Consider the following 24768-nt stretch of genomic DNA (forward strand, 5'->3'; position numbering starts at 1 on the left):
TCTGGAGGTGGGGACTCTTCTTTCAACACATGGCATTTGCTTTGGGGTTTGACTAGCCTGCATTTTACAGTGACTGAAGATTTCTACCACCAAAAAAAAAAAAAAAAAAAAAAAAAAAAAAAAAAAAAAAAAAAAAAAAAAAAAAAAAAAAAAAACCCAACAACCAAAAAAAACCCCAAAAAACAAAACAAAACAAAAAACCGTGACAGCACTAACTTCATTTATAAATCGGGTGGTGTTTTTTTTGTTGTTGTTGTTTTTGGTTCACAATTAGGCAAGTAAGTAGTTTAATAAATTAGTACTTTGACAGCAGAGCGATCCTATACTTTTTTGGTTTCTATTTGATTGAGTTCTTTTTACTGAAGAGTTGACAAGGTACTGAAACTGAGGTCCTCTGTAAACCCTGGGCAAAGGCTGCAGAGCCTCACCATCTACTGGAAAAGAAAACTTACTGTCACATTTCATTCCTTGATGGATAAGTCCATACAGCAATGACCCACAGTGATCACAGAAGGTGGGGCTTCCATAAGTGTGGATTTTAAACTTGTGCTTGCTTCTGGGGTCCTGGGGGAAAAGAAGCATATTGTTCATTCCAGTCATGAAAGGAACACATTTTTGGACTAAGCCAAGGTCAGGCCCCACCACTTCCTCTCGCCATGTCAAGGTTCAATAGCATAAGGCTGTGTGCCATTCTCTGGGATAATAGAAAGGGTGGTGGTGAGACTTTGCCACATCATGTGTTAATAGGCTGCCCATTTGGGGCCATACAATAAATATCCATGTTTCCTCTCTTTACAGGTATAATTTGCACACACCAGAGTTTCCAGCAATGTTGTCACTTTGGGACCAATAGTCATAAAAATATTTGAGGGAAAGCATAGTGTTTTAAACACCATAGTATCATGGTACTTCCAGTGCCCAGCACAGGCTGCAGCACATGGTAGATACAAAATCAGGGTATATTTGTGAAGCTGAACTGAGTGACTACAGATCCAGCTCAGTGGAGCTGGGGTGATCTCCTTTTGGGCAAGTTTTTTAGCAATACACTATTAAGACCAGATATGCACCCAAACCAACAGAGACCTTTTCCTGCTTCTGCACTATTTCCAAAGTATCACATGCATTTGGATGGGCAAACTCCAGGATAATTGGGTGAAAATTGGAAATGCACTGAAAGCACACTTTCCACAGCCCCCTGCTGCAATTTCATTACCTTCCCTAGCATAACAGACAAATTACTAAAGGCACAAGGCAGCTTTCTCTCAAGTAGCATTTTTGTTCTTCAATTCACAGATTACAGATAAGGAAATAAACATTATATACAGCATAGTAACCAAAGAGCATGGACTCTGGAGTCAGACTGCCTGGATTCCATCCTAAGGCTACCACCTTCCAGAAGCGTGACCTTGGACAAATAACTTATCCTTTCTCCCTCTTCTGTAAACTGGGAAATTAATAGCACCTATTTTATGTGGTTGTTATGAGGACAAGTCAGTCTTACTAAACGCTTATGTGGTCAATCTGCTTCTTAGACCTCTGTTCACTAATATGCAAAAGGAGGCTGAGCAGAAAGACCTTTATGTCCTACTTGAAACAGAAAACAGTTTCATCCTCGAGCCTGTATCAGGACACCCCCTTATTAAATCCCTCCTCCTGAATCATTCTTTGTGGCCCAATCAGTTGTAAATACAGAGCTGCCATTTACTGAATTAAGGAAGACAACAGAGGAGAGTGTGGTTTTGGGAAGGGGCATGAGACCGAAAACTCCACTGCAGACATGGTGAGTCTGATGACTTCTTTAGTCTCTAATGTTTTTTACATGCAAAGATACACAAAGAAAGCTACTCCTGGCTTCTGACTTTCTAAGAACCCAGGTGCTGGTGATTTGAGAGAATTTTCAAGGGGATTTTGATTTTATAAGAGGATTCATCTTTTGGTTAAATTTGAAACCTACAATCCAAGCCACATATGCCAATGAATTATACAGTTGACCCTGGACAATGTGGGGGTTAAGGGCATCAACACCCACTCCCCCACAATTGAAAACCATGTATAACTTGTGACTCCCCCCAAAATTGATAGCTTACTGTTGACTGGAAGCCTTACCAAAACATAAAACAGTCAATTAACACATATTTTGCATGCTGTATGTAGTATATACTGTACTCTTATAATGAAGCTAGAGAAAAATGTTAAGAAAAACATGAGAGAAAATAAATGTACTGTACAAAATCCATGTATATGTGCAGCCAAGTAGTTCAAATCTGTTGTTCAAGAGTCACCTGTAATTACTTTTTAAAGTCATTAATTTAAAAATCCTGGAATATTTCAATCATGTAGAATAGTATAAAGAATATTAAACACGTAAGCGCCACTCAGACTTGATAAATGTTAGCGTTCTCCTGATTTTTCATTGTATGATTATCTTTGTTCTACTGAGACATTAGTGACCTTCAAAGTCATGTGGCCAGTGAACAGTAGAGATAGGATTTGGGAAAAAAAAAAAAAAAGGATTTGACCAACATCTGCATTTTAACAGATTCTCATCCAAGAGCTTTTTTAAAAAAATATCCATCCAGAATGGAGATCTGGCTCTTAACATTTTTTTAAGCAAAGTTTTATATTTTCAACACTTCTTCTTTTAGATTTTATTTATTTGAAAGAGAGAGCACACGTGTGCACAAGTGAGGGGGAGAAGCAGAGAGAGAGGAGAAAGCAACTCCCCACTGAGCAGGGACCAACCCCTCCTTGATGTGGGGCTTGATCCAAAGGCAGACACTTAACCAACGGAGTCACCCAGGCACCCCAACACAATTTTTAAAAAAGATTTTATTTATTCAAGAGAGACACAGAGAAAGAGGCAGAGACACAGGCAGTGGGGGAGGCTTCCTGCAGAGAGCCCAATGTGGGACTGGATCCCAGGACCCCACGGTCAAGTCCTGAACCAAAGGCAGACTCTCAACCACTGAGCCACCTAGATGTCCCAATACAAAAGTTTTTTAAGCAAGTCTACCACCTGTTTTGTAAATAAAGTTTTACTGGAACACAGCTACGCTTGCTTATTTACATATTTGCTGTGGCTACAATGGCAAAGTTGAGGGGTTATGACAGAGCCCACAAAACCTAAAATATTACCTACTTGGCCCTTACAGAAAAGCTTTGTCAATCTCTTCAGGACCATGGTTTTCTCTACACCGCAGCAGCATCACCTGTACTTTGTCAGAAATTATGTAGCCTCTCCCCAGACCGAATGAATCAGAAACCCCATGAGGCCTCCAGCTTCATGTTTCACCAAGCCCTTCAGATGATCCTCATGTTGGCAGGCACACCGAAGACTGAGAACCACTGCCTTGGAAGGTCATTTGTCAAGTATCTAGTAAGTGCCTACTGGGTGCTAGGTGCAGGTGTGTGTGGATGATTAGCAATACGGTTGGGACATTACTTTCAAAATGTCTCTTAGGGTGTGAAAAATCAATGCCATCCTTGGGAGATTATTTTCCTTAGTGAGTAGTAGCTATGAGTATGGTCTCAAGAGTATGGGCTTAGCCTTCCACCATTAGAGCACTGCACCAATTTTTCCAATATCCCAGATGTTAGGCAGAATGTTGAGGGAACAGAACAGTGTCAGTATCAATTAAAAGTCCCCATGTTGACAGCAAAGGGCATGTCCTATCACGTGGAGGGCAAAGAGGATGCTAGGGGAAGGGAAACCACCAGCTTTCCCTGCAGAAGGCATCAACAACTGGCGCTAAATAAATAAAGCATGGCAGCTCACCCTCAGCCCTCTGGAGCCTGGGTGTGCCAGTTAGCTCCAGGGCGGCTGTCCTGCCAGTTGGTTGTCACACAGATCTCTATTGATGTGGCACATGGGCAACCTGCTTCACTTTTCAGGAAAATCAAAGTCTTACTCATCCGATCTCCATATGGCACCCTCAGGGTCCAACCGTTTTGAGGTGTAGGAAGAGAGGAAACCATTGCTTCCACCTCCTGTAGAAGTCTGGAGAATGACCAGGTGTTGGAGTCTTCATGCTCCAAAATCATGAGTGGCCAAGAATCATACTTATGTTAATGAGAATAGTAACACAATAATACCTATTTGTTGATATACAAGTGCATGCAGGTGCTTTACAACAATCACGACCTCTCCTACAAAAAGAACATTTACCAGAATTCTGGAGACCTGTGGTCTGACTCTAGTCCTGATATAAACTCAACAACTTTGGACAAGTCATGTCACTTACTTATAAAGCAGAAATAAAAGCAATCTGCCTATGTCATAGGCTGGCGGTGGGGCTTATCTTAGGGAACATATGAGACAGGGCTTTGCAACCCCAAAATTCCTAGACAAATACAAGATTATTATAATTACTTTATCTTTAGAAGTAAAGACCAAGATGCCCCAGGTTTTCCAATAGTACTTTAGTGACTTGAGTCAGAAAAGGAAGGAAGAGGAAAGTTGATCAACTCTGGACCTCACAGGGAGCTGGAGTGAGGCTGAATTGACAAGGAAGAAGGGGACTTCTTCTGGGGTCCAGAGTTCCTGTCCTCTGCCCTACAGTGGCCTTTCCAGGTAGGTGCCCCATGCTGGGTGGTAAACTGTAAAACAGCCCGCCACCCCAACCCGCCCTGTGCACTGCTCTGACCATGAGGACGGCTCATCTCTGTCTCCATGGAAATGGAACGCAGGAGCACACTCATTTCCAGTCGAATTAATCTCACCTTGTCTGACAAAGGAAACCACAGTGTTAGCTAAACAGCTATGACTTATGATGATTTACAGAAGCAACTGTCCTAAAAAGCTCCCAGGCTCTCTCTGTTCCTATCCATAGCTGCTAGCTAGTGGTGTGCTTTACTTCTTTGGGTTCTGATTCCCCCTCTGGGGATCTGAAAGGATTGAGTCAGCACTTTCAAAGGGGTATATTTCCCAGGGCCCTCCCATTATCAGGAGGTGCCCGAGGGCTGCTGCTGAGGGTGAGGGAGGCCAGGCTGAAATACAAGCTGGAAAACCACCAGATTAGATGATCTCCTTGATTCTGTCTTGCATCTAAAAAGAAAACATTTAATTTTTATTCTGATGCAATGTAAGACTCACAACAATTTGTAAAAATAGTATGGATTGTTCCCATACATGCTTTAGCCAGCCTTCCCCAGTGATAACATCTCACAGAGCCACAGCATGTTAGCAAAACCAGGACCCTGACTCTGTGGCAATGCCACTGACTAGAGACTTTAGGGTTTCACCAGATCTTGGATGCGTAATTCCAATGCATATATTCTTAGTGTACAGCTTATGAACCAAATATACTGTTTATTGAATGGGGGATACAGTAATATTTGCTGGGTCGATACCATGAATTCAAGCAGACCACCACCAAAGGAGTGTCTGCTGCTATTTATCATATACATAACCCACTGGATCTCAGGACAGGGTTGTGGGAGGAGTCGTCCAAAGATTTATCTGCAAAGTCGAATCAGAAATATTTTCTCTTGATAAATAAACCACATGTTATTTCCAAACCTTTCTGACCAACTTTTCAAAACCAAATGATTTCAGGGTATATAGGCTGATCGAGGGCTCACCCAAGTGATGGTGCCAGCCAGGGGTCAGAGCCATTGAAAGGTGTGTAAGTCATGGGCTTCCAGGTGTTATGTGCAATCCTGGCTTCTCCTGTGTTGCTCTGGCTGTTCCCTCCACCTGGCCCAACCATATTATACCAAGACCCCATATGCCAAAACACCAAAAAATGTTATTAACAAAGCTGTTTCCTCCTCTTGGGAAGCCTCTCCAGACTCTCCAACACCAGTCACAATTTTCCTCTTTCATCTGGCCTTCCAAAACATGTGATCTGACTTTAATATGCCTCTTACACATCCTGCTACTTCTGAGGCTTTACTTCCTCTTTCGCGTTTCCCTCATTTATCACACACATATGCATATCACAGACAAACACCTGAAGGACACACATCAAAGTCCAAGAGCTGACCCTAAAGCTCACCACTGAATCAAAACCAAGGTTAAAATGAAGTTTTTGTATTAACCTTATCTCCAAGCTTCCTGGGAAGCTGGAGTAAGAAAGGAAAAAAGAAACATACCAAAATCCTCTAGGATTGCAAAGCCACCTGGATGCAGACATCCATCTTATTTTCCTCTAAAACCACTGGTCTCCCACATGGTGAACTTTCAATAGGTGTGTACTAAATCTTCAACAAAGCATATTTTTATCATTGTTCACCTGAGAATTCTAGATAAAGCTACCCCACATATTAATTATGGTAAAGTCTGGCCTCATTTAGTGCAATAACAACAAAAATGGCTGGTATACTCTAAGTCATCACGGTTACCAAGTTAGTAACACTTCCCTATTTAACACAATTCATGTAAATTTTTTTTCCTTCTCTAGACACTGGCAGCCTCTCATTAAGTGAAGTATGAAACCTACTGTCACATGTCACAAGTTTGACATGATATTACAATGAAAGAGGGAGCCATTCGGCTCCAATGTTTCTGTCATAGACACGGTTGTGGGGAGAAAGAGAGATTTCTGACTAAACCAATTTTCACAGGCACAAATGAAGTCTAACCTACAAATCTAAATCTAGACCTCTTAGAAAAAAGTACCAAATGAAAATTTCAAGTTCTACCGAAAGCATCTGCTGGTCTATTCCTCATATCTTGGTTTTATAGTACAGCAACTTAATTAGCTTTCCTTGGAGACATTGCTCTACATTTCTACCAGAACTTGTCAGTCTTTTGTCAAAATCATCACAGCCACCATCATGATGCAGTGTGCTAAGAATAAACACATGGGTCTGTGCTGCACAAAATTTTGATACTGATAAGCCCCTGAATGTCCTAAATGCCTTCTTGTGTTATCTAGAACCATCTGGAAGGTGTGCTTGAGGCAAGCTTCAAATGGCGGCCTCCAAGGTTGGCTGTCCACCATGCCTAAGGTGAAATCTCCAGAGAGACTGAGGCTCCCCACATACCTGGAGGCAGGCAATCAATGGTGCCTTTTGATGTTTACATTTGAACAGACTTCATTTCAAATGCCCTTTTAATGTGATGAGTAAAATAATGGCAGGTTTTTAGCTAGAGGTCAGCCTGCCTTGAATGTTCCACTCAATTCTGAATGCCCTGAAATGCCCCACAGGATTCTCACAGAGCACCAAAACAGCTGTCATGGAGGGCTGTTTCAGTTCAGACTTTAAGAATTTCTGGAAAAGACTCTGTTTTTAATAGTAAAGCCTGCAGGGTGGCTTCCTGAATCGCCCAGAGCAGTGTGGTTCCTTCAAGCTGCTCCTTCTAAATACCAAAGAAAATTCTCCACTTTCACCATCTGATGTGTTCTCATGAATCATACTTTAAGCCAAGCCTAGGTCTAAATGTCACCCACATGCTGACTATACAAGTGACACCAAAAACATTGCTCCAAGGGTAAATCTGGCATCATTTCTGTGATCTTAAATTTCTTGGGAAGCAGTTTTATTATTTTTTTTCAGTAACTTTTAAAATTCCTGTTTAAATTCTTTTTTGTTACCACGAGAGTATTACTAAAGCCAGATCATATGACCAGGGTGATTTTGTGTAACTTGGATAACACCATAATTATTACATTTGATACCATGTACTGAGAAAGGCTCTCACATCCCTTTTCGGGCTGTAGCATCAGCCTGGTTGACTGTATTTGGGTGTAAGGAATGTACTTGGCTTTTGATTACACTGGTCTTGTTGAATGTTGCCTATTCTAAGGAAGAACCAAAGAACTTCCATTTCTGGTGAGTTAAATTTTTATCTTAATGTAATCCTACTTTATTCTGATAAATAACATTCATCCCTACAGTTGAACTTGTCAACCCAGGCTTTGCGGGTAGGATTCCTACGAGTCCTTTGCCCAGTTCTGCAAGAGGCTGTAATCATTAAATAAAAAGCGGCAAACTCTTTAAGAAAAGATTCTGCGTAAATCTCTACCAGCAAGACAAGGGCTAAATAAACCATAACATATTTATACTATGGAATACTATGTAGCAGTTAAATGAACTAGATCTTTTTGTAACAACACGGACAGATCTCCAAGATATATCCTCTAGTGAAAAGAGCGAGCTGCAGAATGGAACATAAAATGACATTTATGTAAAAGAATCAAAGACAACCCCCGGACACAGGACAATAATACAGCTTCTCTCCCTCTCTTTCTCTCTCTCTCTATATGTGTGCATGTGTATATATATATGTGTATGTGTGTATATATTTACTTATTTATATATGCATTTATAAATAAAATGCATCTGGGAAAGTGTGGTGACAATAAATTCCGAAATGACAGGGAGAGAAGATTTTACACTACCTGAAAAAATGTAAGTTAAAAAGAACGAATTCATATACATTATCTATGCAACCCAAATTACCTTGAATCCCAGCTGAATATGTTTGGTTCTGTTTCAACCAGATGGTGAGATGCCATTAGAGGGGGAGCCTACCCATGTCAAAGGAACTGGGGTACAACTGCTCTGTGATAAACGGACTGTGTTAATAGCTTCTCTAGCAATCTGCTGAGGAGGTGTCTGTATGAGCTCACTATGCAGATATTCAGAACCACTAGGCCATGAATGAAATGGAAATCTTAATTAAAAGTTACAAGGTAGCCATCATCTCCCTACTTGTAATCAATTTTATATGCTGCCATCATCTCAGGACAAAAACCTGACATATAGTCATGTCCTGTCAGTTACAGCTTTTCAATTCCAAAAGAATCTGATGGTTTAGTATGAAGTGCTGGTATTAAAATGTTTAAAATGTGCAAATATTCAAACCACAAAGCCTATTATTCATTTAAAAATGTGGTGCCTCCTACTTGGGTATCAATTTCTTCATTTCATCTCAAAAATTATTTCCTGGCGAAGATTCCAGGTGTGGCTCTGGTCCTGTCTCACTTGGGAGAGGCAGAGTTACACTGCATTAACAAATCACGAACTTTTTAACAAATCACTCCTGATTTTCAGTGGTGCAACACAATAAACATTTATTTCTCACTCTTTCTTCTGGGACCCAAGCTGAGAAAGCAGGCCCTATCTGGGATATTGCCAGTCTCATGGCAAGGGACAAATGTCAGTACCACTCAATGGCTCTTAAATTTCCAACTTGGAAATGATGCCATCGTTTCTGCTCACATTTCGTCAGCCAAAGCAAGACATGCGGCCAAGTTGGGAATCAGCAGGGCAAGTGTATATAATCCTCCCCAGGAAGAGGGGCAGCAAAGATTCTGAGTAATAACATAATCCACAAAGACCCAGAAAAAGCCCAAAGTCTACTGCCATTTTACATTATTTGAAGAAGGACAAAAGAATGGATTAGAACTTCAAACTTTAAAAGCTTGTAGGTTTTAAGGTCAACCGAATATAGTTTTAAGTTGGAGGTATCAAATGAACTACCTACCTTTCAGATGTTAGATTAATTTAGCAGCAAAGGACACCCCCTTTCTTAGTGGCTTATCACCACATACATTTATTTCTCTCTCATTATATAAATCAGGGCTGCAGAGCAGGAACATCTGCCTGCTTATTCTAGGACAAAGGGATGAAGGGACATCCGCTGTCTGGAATACATCATTATCAGGTAAAGAAAAGCAAGAGGTAGAACTGAACAATGAAATCTGTTAATGCTTCCTGCAAGTGGCTAGTTCCCACCTCTCCCTCCCCCATTCCCCACACCCCCTGCTCACCACTGGTCAAAGCAAGGCACAGGGGGATCCTGACCCCAAGTGGAAATGTTCCTTGTCCAGTGGGGAGCTGCAAGCCACATGGCAATGATGGTACCCGTCATCTTTTTATAGGTGGTGGAGCAAATGGTGGAAGGCAATGGGACCTTCCATAGATGCTCCTCTGCTTCTCTATCTACACCACATACTTAGGAACTCATGGACATGTTTGTTTCCAGGATAAATCGTTATTTTTTCTCTTTCCTGTAGTCATATTGACTCTTCCAAGGAAAATCATTCAAATATTGTTTCTCTGCCCATTCAATTAGGCATGGTGATTGCTTTATTTTTAAGATTGTATTTGAGGGAGAGAGAAAGAGAGAGCATAAGCAGTGGAGAGGGGCAGAGGAAAGGGAGAAGCAGACTCCCTGCTGAGCAGGGAACCTGATGTGGGAACTCGATCCCAGGACCCTGGGATTATGACCTGAGCCGAAGGCAATGCTTAACCGATGGAGCCACCCAGTCACCCCCATAGCAATTGTTTTAGTTAGCTTTATGATAAACTTTTGAATGGTGATCTATTCAGGAAAATCTCACATTTAAAAAAAATTTTTTTCTAAGTTTTTATTTTGAAAGAGCTTTAAACTCACAAGTTGTAAAAATAGTACAGAGAGTTCCCAGGTACCTTTCACCCAGCTTCCCCCGCCCATCATAACATCTTACAAAGCCAGAGTGGATGATCAAAATCCAGAAACAGATATTGACACAAGATCATATGGATTTCTGGGAGGCCTGGGTGGCTCGGTGATTGAGCATCTGCCTTTGGCTCAGGGCATGATCCTGGAGTCAAGGGATCAAGTCCCGCATCAGGCTCTCTGCATGGAGCCTGCTTCTCCCTCTTCCTGTGTCTCTGCCTCTCTCTCTCTCTGTGTCTCTCATGAATAAATAAAATCTTTTAAAAAATCATGGATTTCACCAGTTTTCACATGCACTCATTGTGTGTATGCGCATAATCCTATAAAATTTTATCACATTTACAGTCATGATAAGAAGAGCTCCATCATCACAAAGAAGCCGCTGGTTCTACCCCCTTTATATAAAGTCACATGCTACCCACTCCCACTCCTAACCTCTGGCAAACATTGACCTGTTCTCTATTAGATACATTTTTATAGCATTTTGTTTTAAAGCACCAAATAATGCTTGTGATAATTAAAGATCTGGTTAGCTCCAACGCCATAGCTCGAAAGGAAAATAAAATAGGACAAGAAGCATCTTAATTATGTGAACCCTTGCCAGCCCCGAACAAAGTTATTCGTTTCCAAAAAAAAAAAAAAAAATCATGGCCAAGTTTATAAGACTCTCTGAGAACAAATCAGAGATAAATGGAAGCATATTTATTCAAGATCTTCCAAGATCCCATCATCTCTGTTCAATCTAGTAAAGACAGAAGTGGGTTGTTGGTCATGTGAGGAACCCTGTCTGACACTCTAAGACAGTGTGGGACAAATTCTGAAGCCTCGCATTTCATAGTAGGGAGATGCTGCCCTTCTCTTTGTCATGGACTTGAAAAAGTATAAAGTTATTTGCAAGAAGGCTGATTTTCACAGCCCCCTATGATGCTGTAAGATTCCCCAGCAGCTGGTATTTGTTCAACTGATTAAACACAGAAAAGGAGGCAGAAGGTGTATCCCTGTCTGTCTCCTGACTGCAAAGTCCAGAGGGGGCAGGATTCTTTCTTTCTTTAGGTGCATCTGATTCTTTCTCCAGCTCACTCAGTACTCCTAAGAAATATTTCCCAAACAGCAACCCCTCCTAGCTGTGTTAAGAGAGATTTACTTCCTAGGGGCACCTAGGTGGCTCACTTGATAAAGCATCTGATTCTTGATTTTAGCTCAGGTCATGATCTCGGGGTTGTGAGATTGAGCCTCACATCAGGCTCTGCACTGGGCGTGGAACCTGCTTAAGATTCTCTCTCTCCCTCTACCTCTCCCCCCAACACACTCAAAAAAGAAAAGAAAAGAAAGAAACAGATTTACTTTCTGATGGCCAATGATCTTTTCAGTTATGACCTAATGTGTTTTTTTTAATGTGCAATTTATGGCAAAATATCTTAGTCACTTGTTATTTTTCAATTGTTTATCTGCACATTCACTTGTGCAGATAAAATTAGATTCATAAGAAAATCAGAAAATACAGTTAAGTAGAAAGGAAATTATACATATATTAGTGTTTCAACACATTTCATTCAAGAAAGATGAGACTGTGTTTTCTTAGGAATCATATTAAATAGACTGGGTATTTTTGTTTTTAAAAAGACAACTCATCTTAAGCATCTTTCCATATCATGAAATACCAAGCAATATCGCATTTTACTATATATTTCATCACAAGGAGGTGCCATACATAATTGATTTACTCAATCCCCAAGTCCTGGACATTTACTTACTATTCACCATGACAAATAACACTACCATAGTGTCTGTGAACACACACCGTGCAAGTGTCCTATTTCCTCAGGATAAAAGTCACAAGTAGAAATCTTGGGCCAACGGGATGAACATAAAATATTAAATTTAAAAGCTACCTATCCGTTATAAGCCGACGGTCTGGGTTTGATCAAAGCCACTCTGGTTGTGCTAGATGGTTGCTGAGCTGTTTGGCTAAGATTTCCTATCTTGGCTAAAAGGTGATAATATTACTCTTGGCTTTTCCCTGATTATTTTCAGGTTCAGGCATTTAGGATTTCCCTGGTTGCTCCCTGACTGCTGAGAACCTCCAGAAAATGGTGCCATTTTGTTTATTTCTCTCCAATGGAGGCTGCTCTCTTCCTAAGGCTATGCTATTCTTTCCACCAGTATCTTTTTTTTTTCCACCAGTATCCTTCTGTTCTCCACCCCCCCCCCTTTTTTTGTCACTTAAGGATGACTGGTCTAAAGCCATAAAGAAGAGCATATTACAAATTTTAAAAAAAAATCCCTATTTCTGGCATTTAGCTTTCCACGGATGCACTGGGCTTGGTTTGGTAGCTGTGCCTGGGTAAGACCTTCCCACCTGGGCCTTCACTTGGGAGAAGCACTGTCACGGGGACAGCTGTGCTGTCCTTGGGCAGCGTCTGCCTCTGCCCTGCCCCTTTTCCATCCAGGCATCTATGCATTTGGTTGCTGTGTGCTGGTGGTTCTAGGGTGTGCACATCTTCAACAGATGTATTCCTTTCTTCCGGCACCTTTTCTTAAACAATGGGAGGTAACACGAATGCACTTTCCTCCAACAGTGACTTTAAATGCATTCCGGGCAATGAATGCCTCCCAGAACTCTGCCTGAAGAATAATGGCAAAAATAGCACTTGTTCAGGCATCCCCTAGGACGGCATCAGAGATCTCCGATCCTACATCTTAAACTGCTGGCACTGTGTGCGCAGCTCTTAGAAAAATCTGAAGTCTGCCTTTGGGATGGCAGAAACCTCGTACGCATGTTGGAACTGTGTTTTTTTTTTTTTTTTCCTGGGTTTTGTTATGTAAACAAACATCAAGCAGAAATATCACTGAGAACATGCTAATATTTCTCCTGGCAAAGGGTGTGCTACAATTAAGGCAGAAATTCAGCACTGGCTGCCCCACAAGTGGTTAGTCTCAGGACTCCCTTCTTCCCCCTGCAGAGGGAGAGGGAGGCTGGTGGTGGGAGGAGGGGCGTGTGGCATTTAAATGTGTTTATGCAAACACTGCTAATCAACATTCTTCTTATCTGAAGAGACAGAAATATTGCAATAGCTAGTATTCTTAAAAAATTTTTTTCCCCTATTAATTAAGTTAACCTGAGAGGAAAAAAAAAATCAACATTGAAAGGAAAAGGGGATATATAACAAAACCAAATGGCAGCTGGGCGGGGGGGGGGTTCCCTATAGCTAGTTTGAAGGCAGCCCTAGCCCCCTGTTGCTCTATCTGTATGCAGTAGACGCAGAAACATATTTCCAGTTTTTCTATTTATCCATTCTTTCCAAGAGGACGGTGCAGTGGGCGCCCACTTTTAAGTCTCAAAGGGCATGCATTATCTCCCTTCACCTTGTGATATGGCCGTGGAGGGTCCCAAGGACAGTTCCCAATTTAAAGATGAAGAAACTTGGGGCACCTGGGTGGCTCAGTGGTTGAGCCTTCGGTTCCCGTTGTGATCCCCGGGGTCCTGGGATTGAGTCCTGCACTGGGCTCCCTGCGGGGAGCCTGCTTCTCCCTCTGCCTTTGTCTCTGCCTCTCTCCGGTGTCTCTCATAAATAAAAATGAAAAAAACCTTTAAAAAAAAAGATGAAGAAACTGAAGCTCAGGATTTAAGCAGGACCCATGGTTAGTGAGCAGTGAAATCAAGATTTCAAGCCAGGCCTTTGACTCAATTGAATGGGTCCGACTCTGTCCTAGATGTTGAACCGAAGGCAGACATAGTAAACGACTGGGCATGAAGGCTCCTTCTGGCATCGAAATGAATTTGATACATAGTGTAGATGTCCAAGCTTATGTTTTCCAAGTAACTAAATGGACATAAAGCAGAACACTATTCCCCCTGCCCCAGCCCAGAACAGAAAAAAAAATCACCAACAACAAAACCAGGACAATATGTAAAGCAGCAGCCTATCATGAAATGGAAACAAATGTTAACAGTAATCTCTATCCTTAATATCTTTAGATTCCCATTTTTACCATTGCAGACATGTCCAGGCTGGAGGATAAAGCCAGATACCCTTTAATTCCACTAGAGGGGAATAGAATGACATGAAGGGATGCAAGTCAAGCATTTTAAAAGATTGTCACCATTGGAGCAGACAGGAGTCTTGCATTCACCGCGGTCCTGATGAATTTGTGTTTTGGAGAGTGTGTGGCCCTCTCCTTTACAACCTTCTCCTCTGAAGAAGTGAAATCAAGCTGAAATCTTATTCAGCCTCTATGATCACGTGCGATTCAAACATTCTGTTCTTTCTAGAAAGTGATTTTTCTATTCTTCTTTATCAAGCCTACAGCGTTTGACAGCCAAACCAATGTAATTTCACAAAGAGTCTAATTGGTGTGTGTAAGTGGATATGTTCTGCATGAATAGAAATTTCAACAGGGAGGGTAGTCTGTGACATAAAACACCGTGGGAGACTTGCTCATGATCTACAGAGAGATGAAAGATTTATTCATCAGGCAAAGGAGAGGCCCAGCTCGGCGCTGTCCAACAGAACCTTCTGCAGTGGTAGGAATGCCTCCCACCTGCTCTGTCCAATGCGGGGACTTCTACTGAGGGGCTGGGTTTTTAAATTTTCATTTACTTGTAATCCATTTCAATTTAAAAAACCATAGGTGGCTAGTGGTGACCGTGCTGGACAATCCAGATTTAGAACACCCTTCTGGAGACACCCTGTTTGCTCAAGTTTATGCTTTCTTCTTTTTTTTTTTAAATATTTTTTAAAGATTTTATTTATTTATTCATGAGAGACGGGGGGGGGGGGCGCAGAGACACAGGCAGAGGGAAAAGCAGGCTCCACGCAGGGAGCCCGACGCGGGACTCGATCCCAGGCCTCCAGGATCTCACCCCGGGCCAAAGGCAGACGCTAAACCCCTGAGCCACCCAGGGATCCCCAAGTTTATGCTTTCTTCCACCTCCTCATCAGAAAGTCCCATGATGGCAGACACACACGGGAGGGAGCTTCGGGTTCTTTGCAGGTAACTGGACATGTTGGACCATTAATCAGTGGCTGGGTAGCTCTCCTGATCTAGTCTTTCATGTGAACCCCACTCTGCTGTCCTGAGCCAGGACTTACAGCCACATATCCAGTCTCCTGATGGCTTGGGCCCCACTCCATGAGCCCAGCCTGACCACATTCCTTTATACCATTCACTGCCTGGCACACACCATTCCTGGGCTCAAAAAACCTCCCCACTGCCTTGGCCTAGCCCAAATCCAGTTTGTCTCCACAGGACTCCTTGTCAACTGCCTACTCCACAAGCATCCTTGGTGTCTGCTCACAGGCCTCCCTCCACTACTGGGAAAAGCCCTTTCCTTGCCCCTGCCTCTTCCTAGTCAGTATGTCTTCTATACATGCCTCAAGGCCATTTGTGGGCTGCCTCCTCCCTGAGGCCTCCTGTGACAATCTTCACTACGGTTTCCTTCTTTTGTTTCATAGCTGGCTTCCAACCTACCTACCATTTTCTAAAAGTTGATATAGGATCTTTGTCATTTGTTTGTTCTTTGCATATATCCTTTATTTGTCCTCACCTCAGGGCCTTTGCACTTGCTGTCCCTGTGCCTGGAACCAGGCACCCCAGCTCTTCACATGGATGCCTCCTTGTCATTTAGGGCTCAGCTCAGCTTCCCCTTTTCTCCTGAGCAAGGAGGTTTTCCCTGATTCTCCATCCAAAAGAGCCCTCCCACACAGTTATGATGAGCACTAAGTAATGTATAGAATTGCTGAATCACTACACTGTACACATGAAACTCCCTGTATGTTAGCTATACTGGAACTTAATTTTTTTTTAAAAGGATTCCTCCAGATAGTCTGTATTCAATTATCCTCACTTATTTCTTCTCTTCACTTAATCTGAATTATTTTTATTAGTTTTTACTTGTTTAAATTCTGCTTTTCCTTTAAAATGTAAACTCCTTGAGTAGAGGGGACCTTGTGTCTGCCTTGTTCTTGGCTGAACCTCGAGTACCCAGAATAGGTCCTGGCATAAAGCAGGCTTCTCATGAACTTCTCTGGATGGAATGGATGTTGGATTCCCTCCCAATGGATAAGAAACTTAAGAGGTCAGAGATCATATCTTATCCCTAATAGGAGCTCAATACATGTTTGCGGAAGATCCTGACAACAGCAACACTTAACCTGAGCAACAGCCTTCAACGAACTCTCTCAGGTGACAAGCCCCTAAATGAAGTTAAGTCTTAAACTAATCTTCCAAAGTTTCTAAACAGACATGTTACTTTATATATTATATATCTATATCTGTATCTATATCTATATCTTAAAAAGCCTATCTCAAGTTCAGGCTGAAAAAAAAAACCCGAAGGATTTTTAATTGCATTTAAGGATGCAATAATCAAGTCATAACTACATTGTTACCCATTTAGGAAAGTCCTAGAACTTTTCATGGATTTTGAGTGTGACATTTACTGCAGAATGGGAGAACACAGGTTTTGTGAAGAGGGAGCCATTCGACTTCTCTTACCAAAGAAATGAGGTATGGCAAGGCTTTGTCACCAGGACAAGATGAGGAAGAGAATGTTTCTGAACATCTGTCCTTCACGAAATAGGAAGAGAAGACTGAGCACACAGTAGAGCTTGTGGTTCTAGTCCTGGCATTACACTTTCTTGAAAGTCAACGGTGTCTGGGGAGAGGTCGGTGCCCACCAGTTTACGGAGCAGATCGCCTGAGAAAGGTTCCTACGGTGTGTCATCTTCTGTGTTAAGAGAACTACCACGAGTCTTCTTACAACTCACTTTAAAATGACTTGGCTTTACTGTTATTCTGTCCTGGAGCTGTGATTAAAAGAAGTGAGCCATCTTCTGGGGTGGTGGATCTGCTCTGCTGGGCTAGAGTTCTGGTTATAAACGTATCTGTAATTGGCTTTCCTCTGTGACTGCTAATCTCATTTCGCAGATGGAGATGGCCATTGTCTGCGTGTGATTAACTGGAACTTAGTATCCACGAGAAGTCTGCAGGCAGGCTGCAGATGTTAGGACTGTTATTCCATGTACTTTTAAAGACCCTTTTCTTAATGCAAACTCTCTGACCTTAGTTGCCAATCCTTGCTGAGGTTTAACGCAGCAAACACATCGGTGTTATTCTGACACAACTCAAAATACAGCTTCCAATGATATTTTCCTGGTCACTTCTGGAACCTCTATAGAGCTAGAGGAGGTACTAGACCAGCTCTTAACCCCTGCCATTCTTGGAAGTGTCTGGGCCATTTCCTAAGAAAATACATCAACATAAACACCAAATCAGCTACAAGTGTCTGTCCTTCTAAAAAATGTACCCTGTTCATCAATGAAGCATTCACGTTTAATGCTTTCACATAACTCTCATCCTAAGAGCTACGGATTTCATAAAGAAATCTGGTTCTAGGGACACCTGGGTGGTTCAAATGGTTGAGCATCTGCCTTAGGCTCAGATCAAAATACCGGGGTCAGGGATGGAGTCCCATATTGGGCTCTCTGCATGGAGCCTGCTTCTCCCTCTGCCTATGTCTCTGCCTCTCTCTCTCTCTGTCTCTCATGAATAAAAAAAGGAAAGGAAAGGAAAGGAAAGGAAAGGAAAGGAAAGGAAAGGAAAGGAAGGAAGGAAGGAAGGAAGGAAGGAAGGAAGGAAGGAAGGAAGAAAAGAAAGAAAGAAAGAAAGAAAGAAAGAAAGAAAGAAAGAAAGAAAGAAAGAAAGAAAGAAAGAAAGAAATCTGGTTCTGATGAAGATGTAAAGAGATTTCTACTTTGTAAATGGAGCAAATGATCCTCTTGCTTGATATACCAAGTGGTATGTCACAGGTATGAAATTGATTACACCAAGTTTTAGAATAGTAAATTTAGAGCAAAGTAGGTCCTTTAAAAAAAAAAAGATTATTTTCTATTTGAGGGGGACACTTGGAGGGAGAGAGAAATCTCAGTCAGACTCCCCATTGAGTGCAGAGTTTCATCTCATGACCCTGAGATCATGACCTGAGCCGAAATCAAGCTTAACCAACTGAGCCACCCAGGTGCCCCCACCAAGTATGTCTTTAGGCATGAAGGATAGGAGAAAAACAGGGTTTGGAGGATCTAGGAGGTCCTCAATGAATAGAATGCCACAATGGGTAGAATCATGATTTTGATGAACTTAGAAACACACAGACACACCTGAACTGCAAAATTATTACCAAGAAAATGCCATTTCATTTCATGTAATTCAAACACTCAGCCATTCTCTTGGGTTGGCCCTGGTAGGTCTCTGCAGCCTGGAGCTCCAAGGTTTCATGGACTAGGGCAGCTCAATCCAAAATTTTGGGAACAGAAGGGAGATTCCTTACTTGATAAACATCATGATCAACTTGAGTCTTCTCCATGGATTTTGTGGCTCCTTTCTGGTTAGGCCCTCAGGGGTTAATATGTGTTAGAAGCAGATGCACACGAAGTCTTTGAAAGAGCCTAAGTGAACTTGTGCTGATGAATGGATATAGATTTACTTTTCCTCCATTTCCAGAGGACAACTTCATCATGGAACTTCAGAGCAGAATTATTTTCAGATGCTCCATGATAAAATGCATTTCAAGCCTCAAGACTATTTTGTTAGCTGCAAGACAGATCTATTTCCCCTTAATAAGACATGTAGAGAATAATTAATAGAGGAGTTCAGGAGAAATTGTGACTTTCCAGGTCCAGTAAATGCCTACACTTCCTATGGACAGTTGACAGCAAGGCATCTGGACAGGACACAAGGCACTTACAATGTCAGAGTGCTGCTGAAAATGTGCTCACTTTGACTTCTCAGAATCACTCAGCTTCCTTTGACTGAGACATGCATTTCCTCCCAGCAGCAGACATTACTAGGTTCCTGACCAAAATCAATTTTTTTCCCCCTTAGAGATGTCTGGGTTTTGTTGGAAAGACATGTCTAGCTGAAGAGATACACTTCCTAGCTTCTCTTGCAGCTAAAGAGTAGCCACATGCTCCGGCTGATCAGATGCAAACACAAGTCTGCTGGTCACTTCCAGGAAAGCTGTGTTTTCCTGTTGTAGTTGCTTCTCCTTTTCCATCTTCTTAGCTGGAGATGAAATGGCTGTTTATGACCAGAGATGATCCTATTCCCTCTCTGGAAATGGAGATTTTTGGCAACTCTCTTAAAAAAAAAAAAAAAGGAGCTGGATTTCTCCTTATCTCAGGAAAATAGGCATGAGCTAACTAACAGAGGTTTCCCAAGGGTGGCTGAGCAGTTTTGTGGCTTTTATCCATTTCATCAAATTTTCACAGATCTAGAGAGGAGAAGAGAGAAGGGCTTCTGCTTCTTTCCCATTGCTATTGCTATTCATGTGACAGGGTGACATGCACTGCTCTTTGAAAGCTATTCTGTATGTGACCCATGTTTATGGATCTGTGTTCTCAACGACCCCATTGTGGCCATCTGAGGGAACATGTAAGTGTGGCTGACCTGAATTTTTTCCTAATTACCCAAAAAAGCCTGTTTTCTGAGATGTTTTGGGTTGTTCCTAAGTAACAACTGCCCATATCTCAATTTAGCTCCCTTATTACTTTATAACCTCATAACAGGATTAGGAAAGCAAAGAAAGGGGGAGAAAAAAGGCTTCTGGATATTCTACAGGCAGCTTTCCTTCTCTCCTTCCCTCCGTTTCAGAAATCTGAAAGGTACTATAACAAACATCTTAAAACATCTGCTTAATGAGGTTTTGCCTTGAGACACTGAGTAGGGGAGAGAGAGAAAGGATGGGTTTCAACACAGTTGAGCTTTGCCAAAACCCATGGCAAATTTGCACAGCCTTGCCATCCCTCAAAGCCTTTTTTATTTCATGGATGAAGATAATGATATTCATTTGAGGGGCATATTATGCCTTTCTGTTGCATATACAAACCAGCCTTAATGGATATTTTAAAAAATTTCCCACGGGGAAAATAGGCCATGTGGAAGTGCCAGGCATTCAACTGTCACTTCCTCCCAGGGAAAAAAAGAAAAAAAAAAAAAAACAAACCCCAACAGTCCTTAGATGGAGCGAGCTATTGCTCTCACTGTTAAAAAGCTCTTAATGGTTCTGCCTACACATTTGGCTTTAGGGCTTCCTCAAACCTATAGCCACCTGCTATAGACTGGTTTAGGATAGTTTACACAGACGACAGGATGGAGGGAAAAAGAAGAGAGACTCCAATTTGTTTCCTTTTGCAACCAGCTCTGACTTCCATAATTCCGTATTTAATGAGACAGACTTCATTGTAGCCATGTCAGTGAAGAACCACTACGTCTGCCATTTTGCATCCGTTGGTCCTTCAACAGACTTAGAAAACCACATGAAACTGCCAAGGCTGTAAGATCTTTTCACTCTATAAGCCTTAATTTTCTCGGCTCTTGGGGGGAGGGTATGTGATATTTGGGACTAATTATGTTCAGTGGGATCAATTTCACTCCTATGGGCTCCCCTTCCTTACCTACTTGCCCAGGAGAGTCTAAAGATGCTAGAAATTAATAAAAGAGAACGAAGATGATCAATGGATGGATAAATAAATGAATGAATGGATGGAGGGAAGGAGGTAGCAAAAATTTATGCATGAGGAAGTGGGACACACTCTCTAGTTAAAACTCTTTAGATATGCAGCAAAGGTCTATGCCCCTAGCCTATGTCTCTGCAGAATGCCGACAAGGGGTACACATGTAGTACATTTCCCAGACTATGAAATGCCTGAGTCAGACTCTTATTAAAATGCATGGGTAAAGTCTCAAATTCTGTAATCCCTTGTTACTTGATGTCTGCTACTTATTTTTCACAAGCAGAGCTGTTTAATGCCCAGAATGTTCTCAAAAACTATACCTGGAATGAAAGTTTTTATCATGATTTAAAAAAGGAAAGTCCTAAGAGGTCCAGAGATAGTTAATCTGTTCTATAAGTGAAATACTTGCAATATGCATATGTAGAGTATAGGGGAATAAAGATGACACATGCACACCTAGGGAGGAAATAATGAATGAGAACACAAGCAAGAATGAAGGAATGAACAACTCAGCTTAATGGAGGCAATCCCAACATCTCCAGGCCAGACTCTTTCAATAGTGCACTGAAAGAATAAAGTCACACTTGACTTGAAAATTAATGTAGCATTTCTTCTGGCCCTAATCAAACAGGTGACCATGTGGGGCCAACTGAACTTTTAGGAGGACAACAGGTATCTGGTACTCGCTAGACCTTAAGACATTAGCCTCTCAGCCTGATAAAATCTCCATGTGGGTTCAAAATAATGACAATGTATTTCTCATTATAACACAAGTTCCCCCTATAGGAAACAGTCATAAAGGCGCTTCATTTTCAAAGTCTTTTATGTTCCTCACAAGAACTTGGCCAAGGCAGGCCTGGTGGTCATCAGATGGTTGAATGACCGAATTTCCATATGGTTTTTAAGATGTTAGGGGGAAAGCTGTGCCCATCTGTGGCCACAGTTGGGAAGCCGCCTGGTGGTTTCTTCCAAACTTGGATTTAAAGGGTTTTGGTAGCTGGAGGCAGCTCTGACTAGGCTGGCAGTTCCCTCCTGCCAGTTCGTGCATAATTCACCCAAACGGATGGAACAGGCCCATTAGGGACAAACCCTGGCCCTGTTTCCCCTAGTTCATCATCAAATTTGTTCTCTCTTTTGATCTCAAATCCTCCCCTTTGATATCGACGAGGCTGGTGTAAGTCAGATAGCAACATGAGGTATCTGGTGGCAGATGGACTGGGGCCCACCTGAGGGACAAAGTTAGGCTTCCAACCCAGCCAGTGAGCCAGGAGTGGGGAGTCCAAGAATGAGACTGCAAATGTCAAGAAAAACAGCCTATACCTGGTTAGGCTGAAAGACATGAAACAGACCAGATATTCCACATTGAAAACCCAGCCCATCATCCTGTCCCCATCAGGCCCTGAGATGAAACAGCTCCTGAACATCTGTGTCCTTTGATCTTAGGCTCTTTGCATTTTTCATTAGGTAGGAAGGGACTGGGAATGCCATGTTGTAATGCGTTCTGTGTCACTTTTCCAGGGGCTGTAGTTTATAAATGTTCTGTTAATCAGAGTTATAAATGAAAATTAAAAGGAATTTCCTTCCTTCCGTTCTTCCCTCCCTTCTCTTCCTCATCCTCCTCTCCTCTCCTTTTGTGTGTGTGTAAAATACGGTGAGCTCTCCAGGCCTGTGTCCTTGTCTTTCTCAACCTCCCACCCAGCCATGGGAAATCTAGAATTCCTGCTCCCCTTAAGCAGCTGAAAAGCTTCCCACAGCCTGTGAGAACTACTACTCAGCTCCCAGCCCCCTCTCCTGCCTCACCTTCTAGCCATTCTGCTCTTTTTCTTCCGGTGGGATCCCTCCGGAACATAGGCTTATGGCACTTATCACAATTAGAACTAATTAAGTGTGTGATGATGGCTCAGAGCAAAACGTCTCATTGGAGTGGAGAATCCACCCGGTGGTTTCCTCCATCCAGGGATGGGCTCTGGTCCCTGGGGACAGAGGTGCCTCTGCATGCAGCTCCAAGCACCGCTGGAGCTGCATAAATCATGGGGGTGGATGGAACCAGCCACTGTGCAGTTTTCACTTTTGTAGCCCCAATGCCCCACCCAGTGCCAGAGGCACAGCAGACATTTGAAAGACATCCATGAAATGAACTGAATAAATGAGCAAATCCATCTCAGCGCTCCAAAGACTTTCTTCATCACTGCACCTGACTCATTCTACATTTGAGCAAGGATATGCTGAAGGATACTCAGCTATCAGGCATTGGGGCAGAATTAGAATGTGAGTCCTATGGTGGAACGTACAATGTTCTTTCTGTCATCATTACAGGGGTGAGGATGGGAAGACAGGGGCCCAAACAGCCACTTAAATGTGAATTCTATCTAACGTGTGGATTTATTTCTACCTAATTTAAAAAAAAATTTCATTCTTCCTAGAAGTAAAATTCATGGACAATCAACAAGTAATGATTTGCTAGATCCCAGCCAGACATGTGGATTGGGACCTCAGGAAGGGCTGTGAATTACAAAAAGACATTCTATTTTTCTTGTCTTCTAAAGCCAGGATTCAGAACAGTGATGAATGTCTTATTGCCTCAAATCTCACTCAGCAAAGCGATTGACCAAAGCATGGAGCATTTTTCTTAGTTCTGGATCTATAAGTAAAACACTGCATGTTCTAGTGCAGCCTTCTGTCCTAATGTGCAGGGGGAAGCCAGCATGACCCAAGGGAAGGGGTTTCACCAAAATCCTGAACAGACATAGGATCATGACGCCTGCACCGTGATGCTCTGTTTCAATGGTTATGGCTGGTGGATTTTCTTTCAACCAGAGGCATTACTAACAAAGCTTTGCTTCCTTTTCCCAGATGACACACAGGCCTGAAAGGACCAATGGTACAGTGGGAGAAGATGAGAATGAAGAAGTAAATTATGTTCTTTCAGGCTTGGAGTATAGGAGTGCTCTACTGCAAATGGGTGGTTTTATCATTTCCAAGGCTGTTGTTTCTAAATCAGGATATTTTTATCCTAGAAACAGGGCTAGGTCTATGGTTCACTTTCCAGATTAGACCTTTCATCCTAAAAGTGCTAATCTTCAGAGCCCTACCGCATATAATCCCATTACAGTACAGAATGCTGGTTATGTACCCTGTCTACTCAATCTTTCTCCTTCATTATAGAATCCCTATTTTTGGCTGGGCACACTGAGATTTGTAGTGAAAGAAAACACTTCTCTAGCAGCTAATTGTGGCCATGTGACAAATAAGATAGAAGTGTAAGGACTGAGATGCCTGGGCGACTCAGCTGAACGGCCAACTCGATTTTGGCTCAGGTCATGATCTTGGGGTCCTAGATTTGAGCCCCACCTTGGGGTATGAGCTGGGGGGGGGTCTGCTTCAGGATTGTCTCTTTACTCTTTACTTCTGCCCTTTCCCCTACTGTCTCTCTAAAATAAATAAATCTTTAAAAGAAAGCATGAGGACTTGAAAAGCTGCTTAAAAGGTGGTCAGTCATCTGGGAGTGGTACCATTTTTGCTGTATTGGGACATGTACCACAAACATGAGGGCTGGAGCTTCAGCAGCCCTTTTTTTTTTCTTTTTTTTAAATATTTTATTTATTCATGAGAGGGAGAGAGAGAGAGAGAGAGAGAGAGAGAGAGAGGGAGGGAGGGAGGGAGAGGGAGAGAGAGAGAGAGGCAGAGACACAGGCAGAGGTAGAAGCAGGCTCCATGCAGGGAGCCCAATGTGGGACTCATCGATCCCAGGTCTCCAGGATCAGGCCCTGGACTGAAGGCGGCGCTAAACCACTAAGCCACCCGGGTCAGCAGCCCTTTTTGACTATACACAGAAGCCTTGGGCTCAGACAGTGTGGCAGAGAC

General features: G+C 42.3%; 1 protein-coding gene across 1 annotated transcript in view; it reads right to left on the reverse strand.

The window, feature by feature from the left end:
- The window catches only part of PRKCA (protein kinase C alpha), a 393503-nt gene that overhangs the window by 124858 nt on the left and 243877 nt on the right, over nt 1-24768 (reverse strand). Inside the window, exon 4 of the mRNA XM_055301540.1 lies at nt 453-564. Within this exon, the coding sequence (XP_055157515.1) occupies nt 453-564 (112 nt within the window). The remainder of the gene's footprint in view (nt 1-452; nt 565-24768) is intronic.

The sequence above is a fragment of the Nyctereutes procyonoides genome, unplaced genomic scaffold (genome assembly GCF_905146905.1).
Source record: "Nyctereutes procyonoides isolate TBG_1078 unplaced genomic scaffold, NYPRO_anot_genome, whole genome shotgun sequence".
Lineage (NCBI taxonomy): Eukaryota > Metazoa > Chordata > Mammalia > Carnivora > Canidae > Nyctereutes > Nyctereutes procyonoides.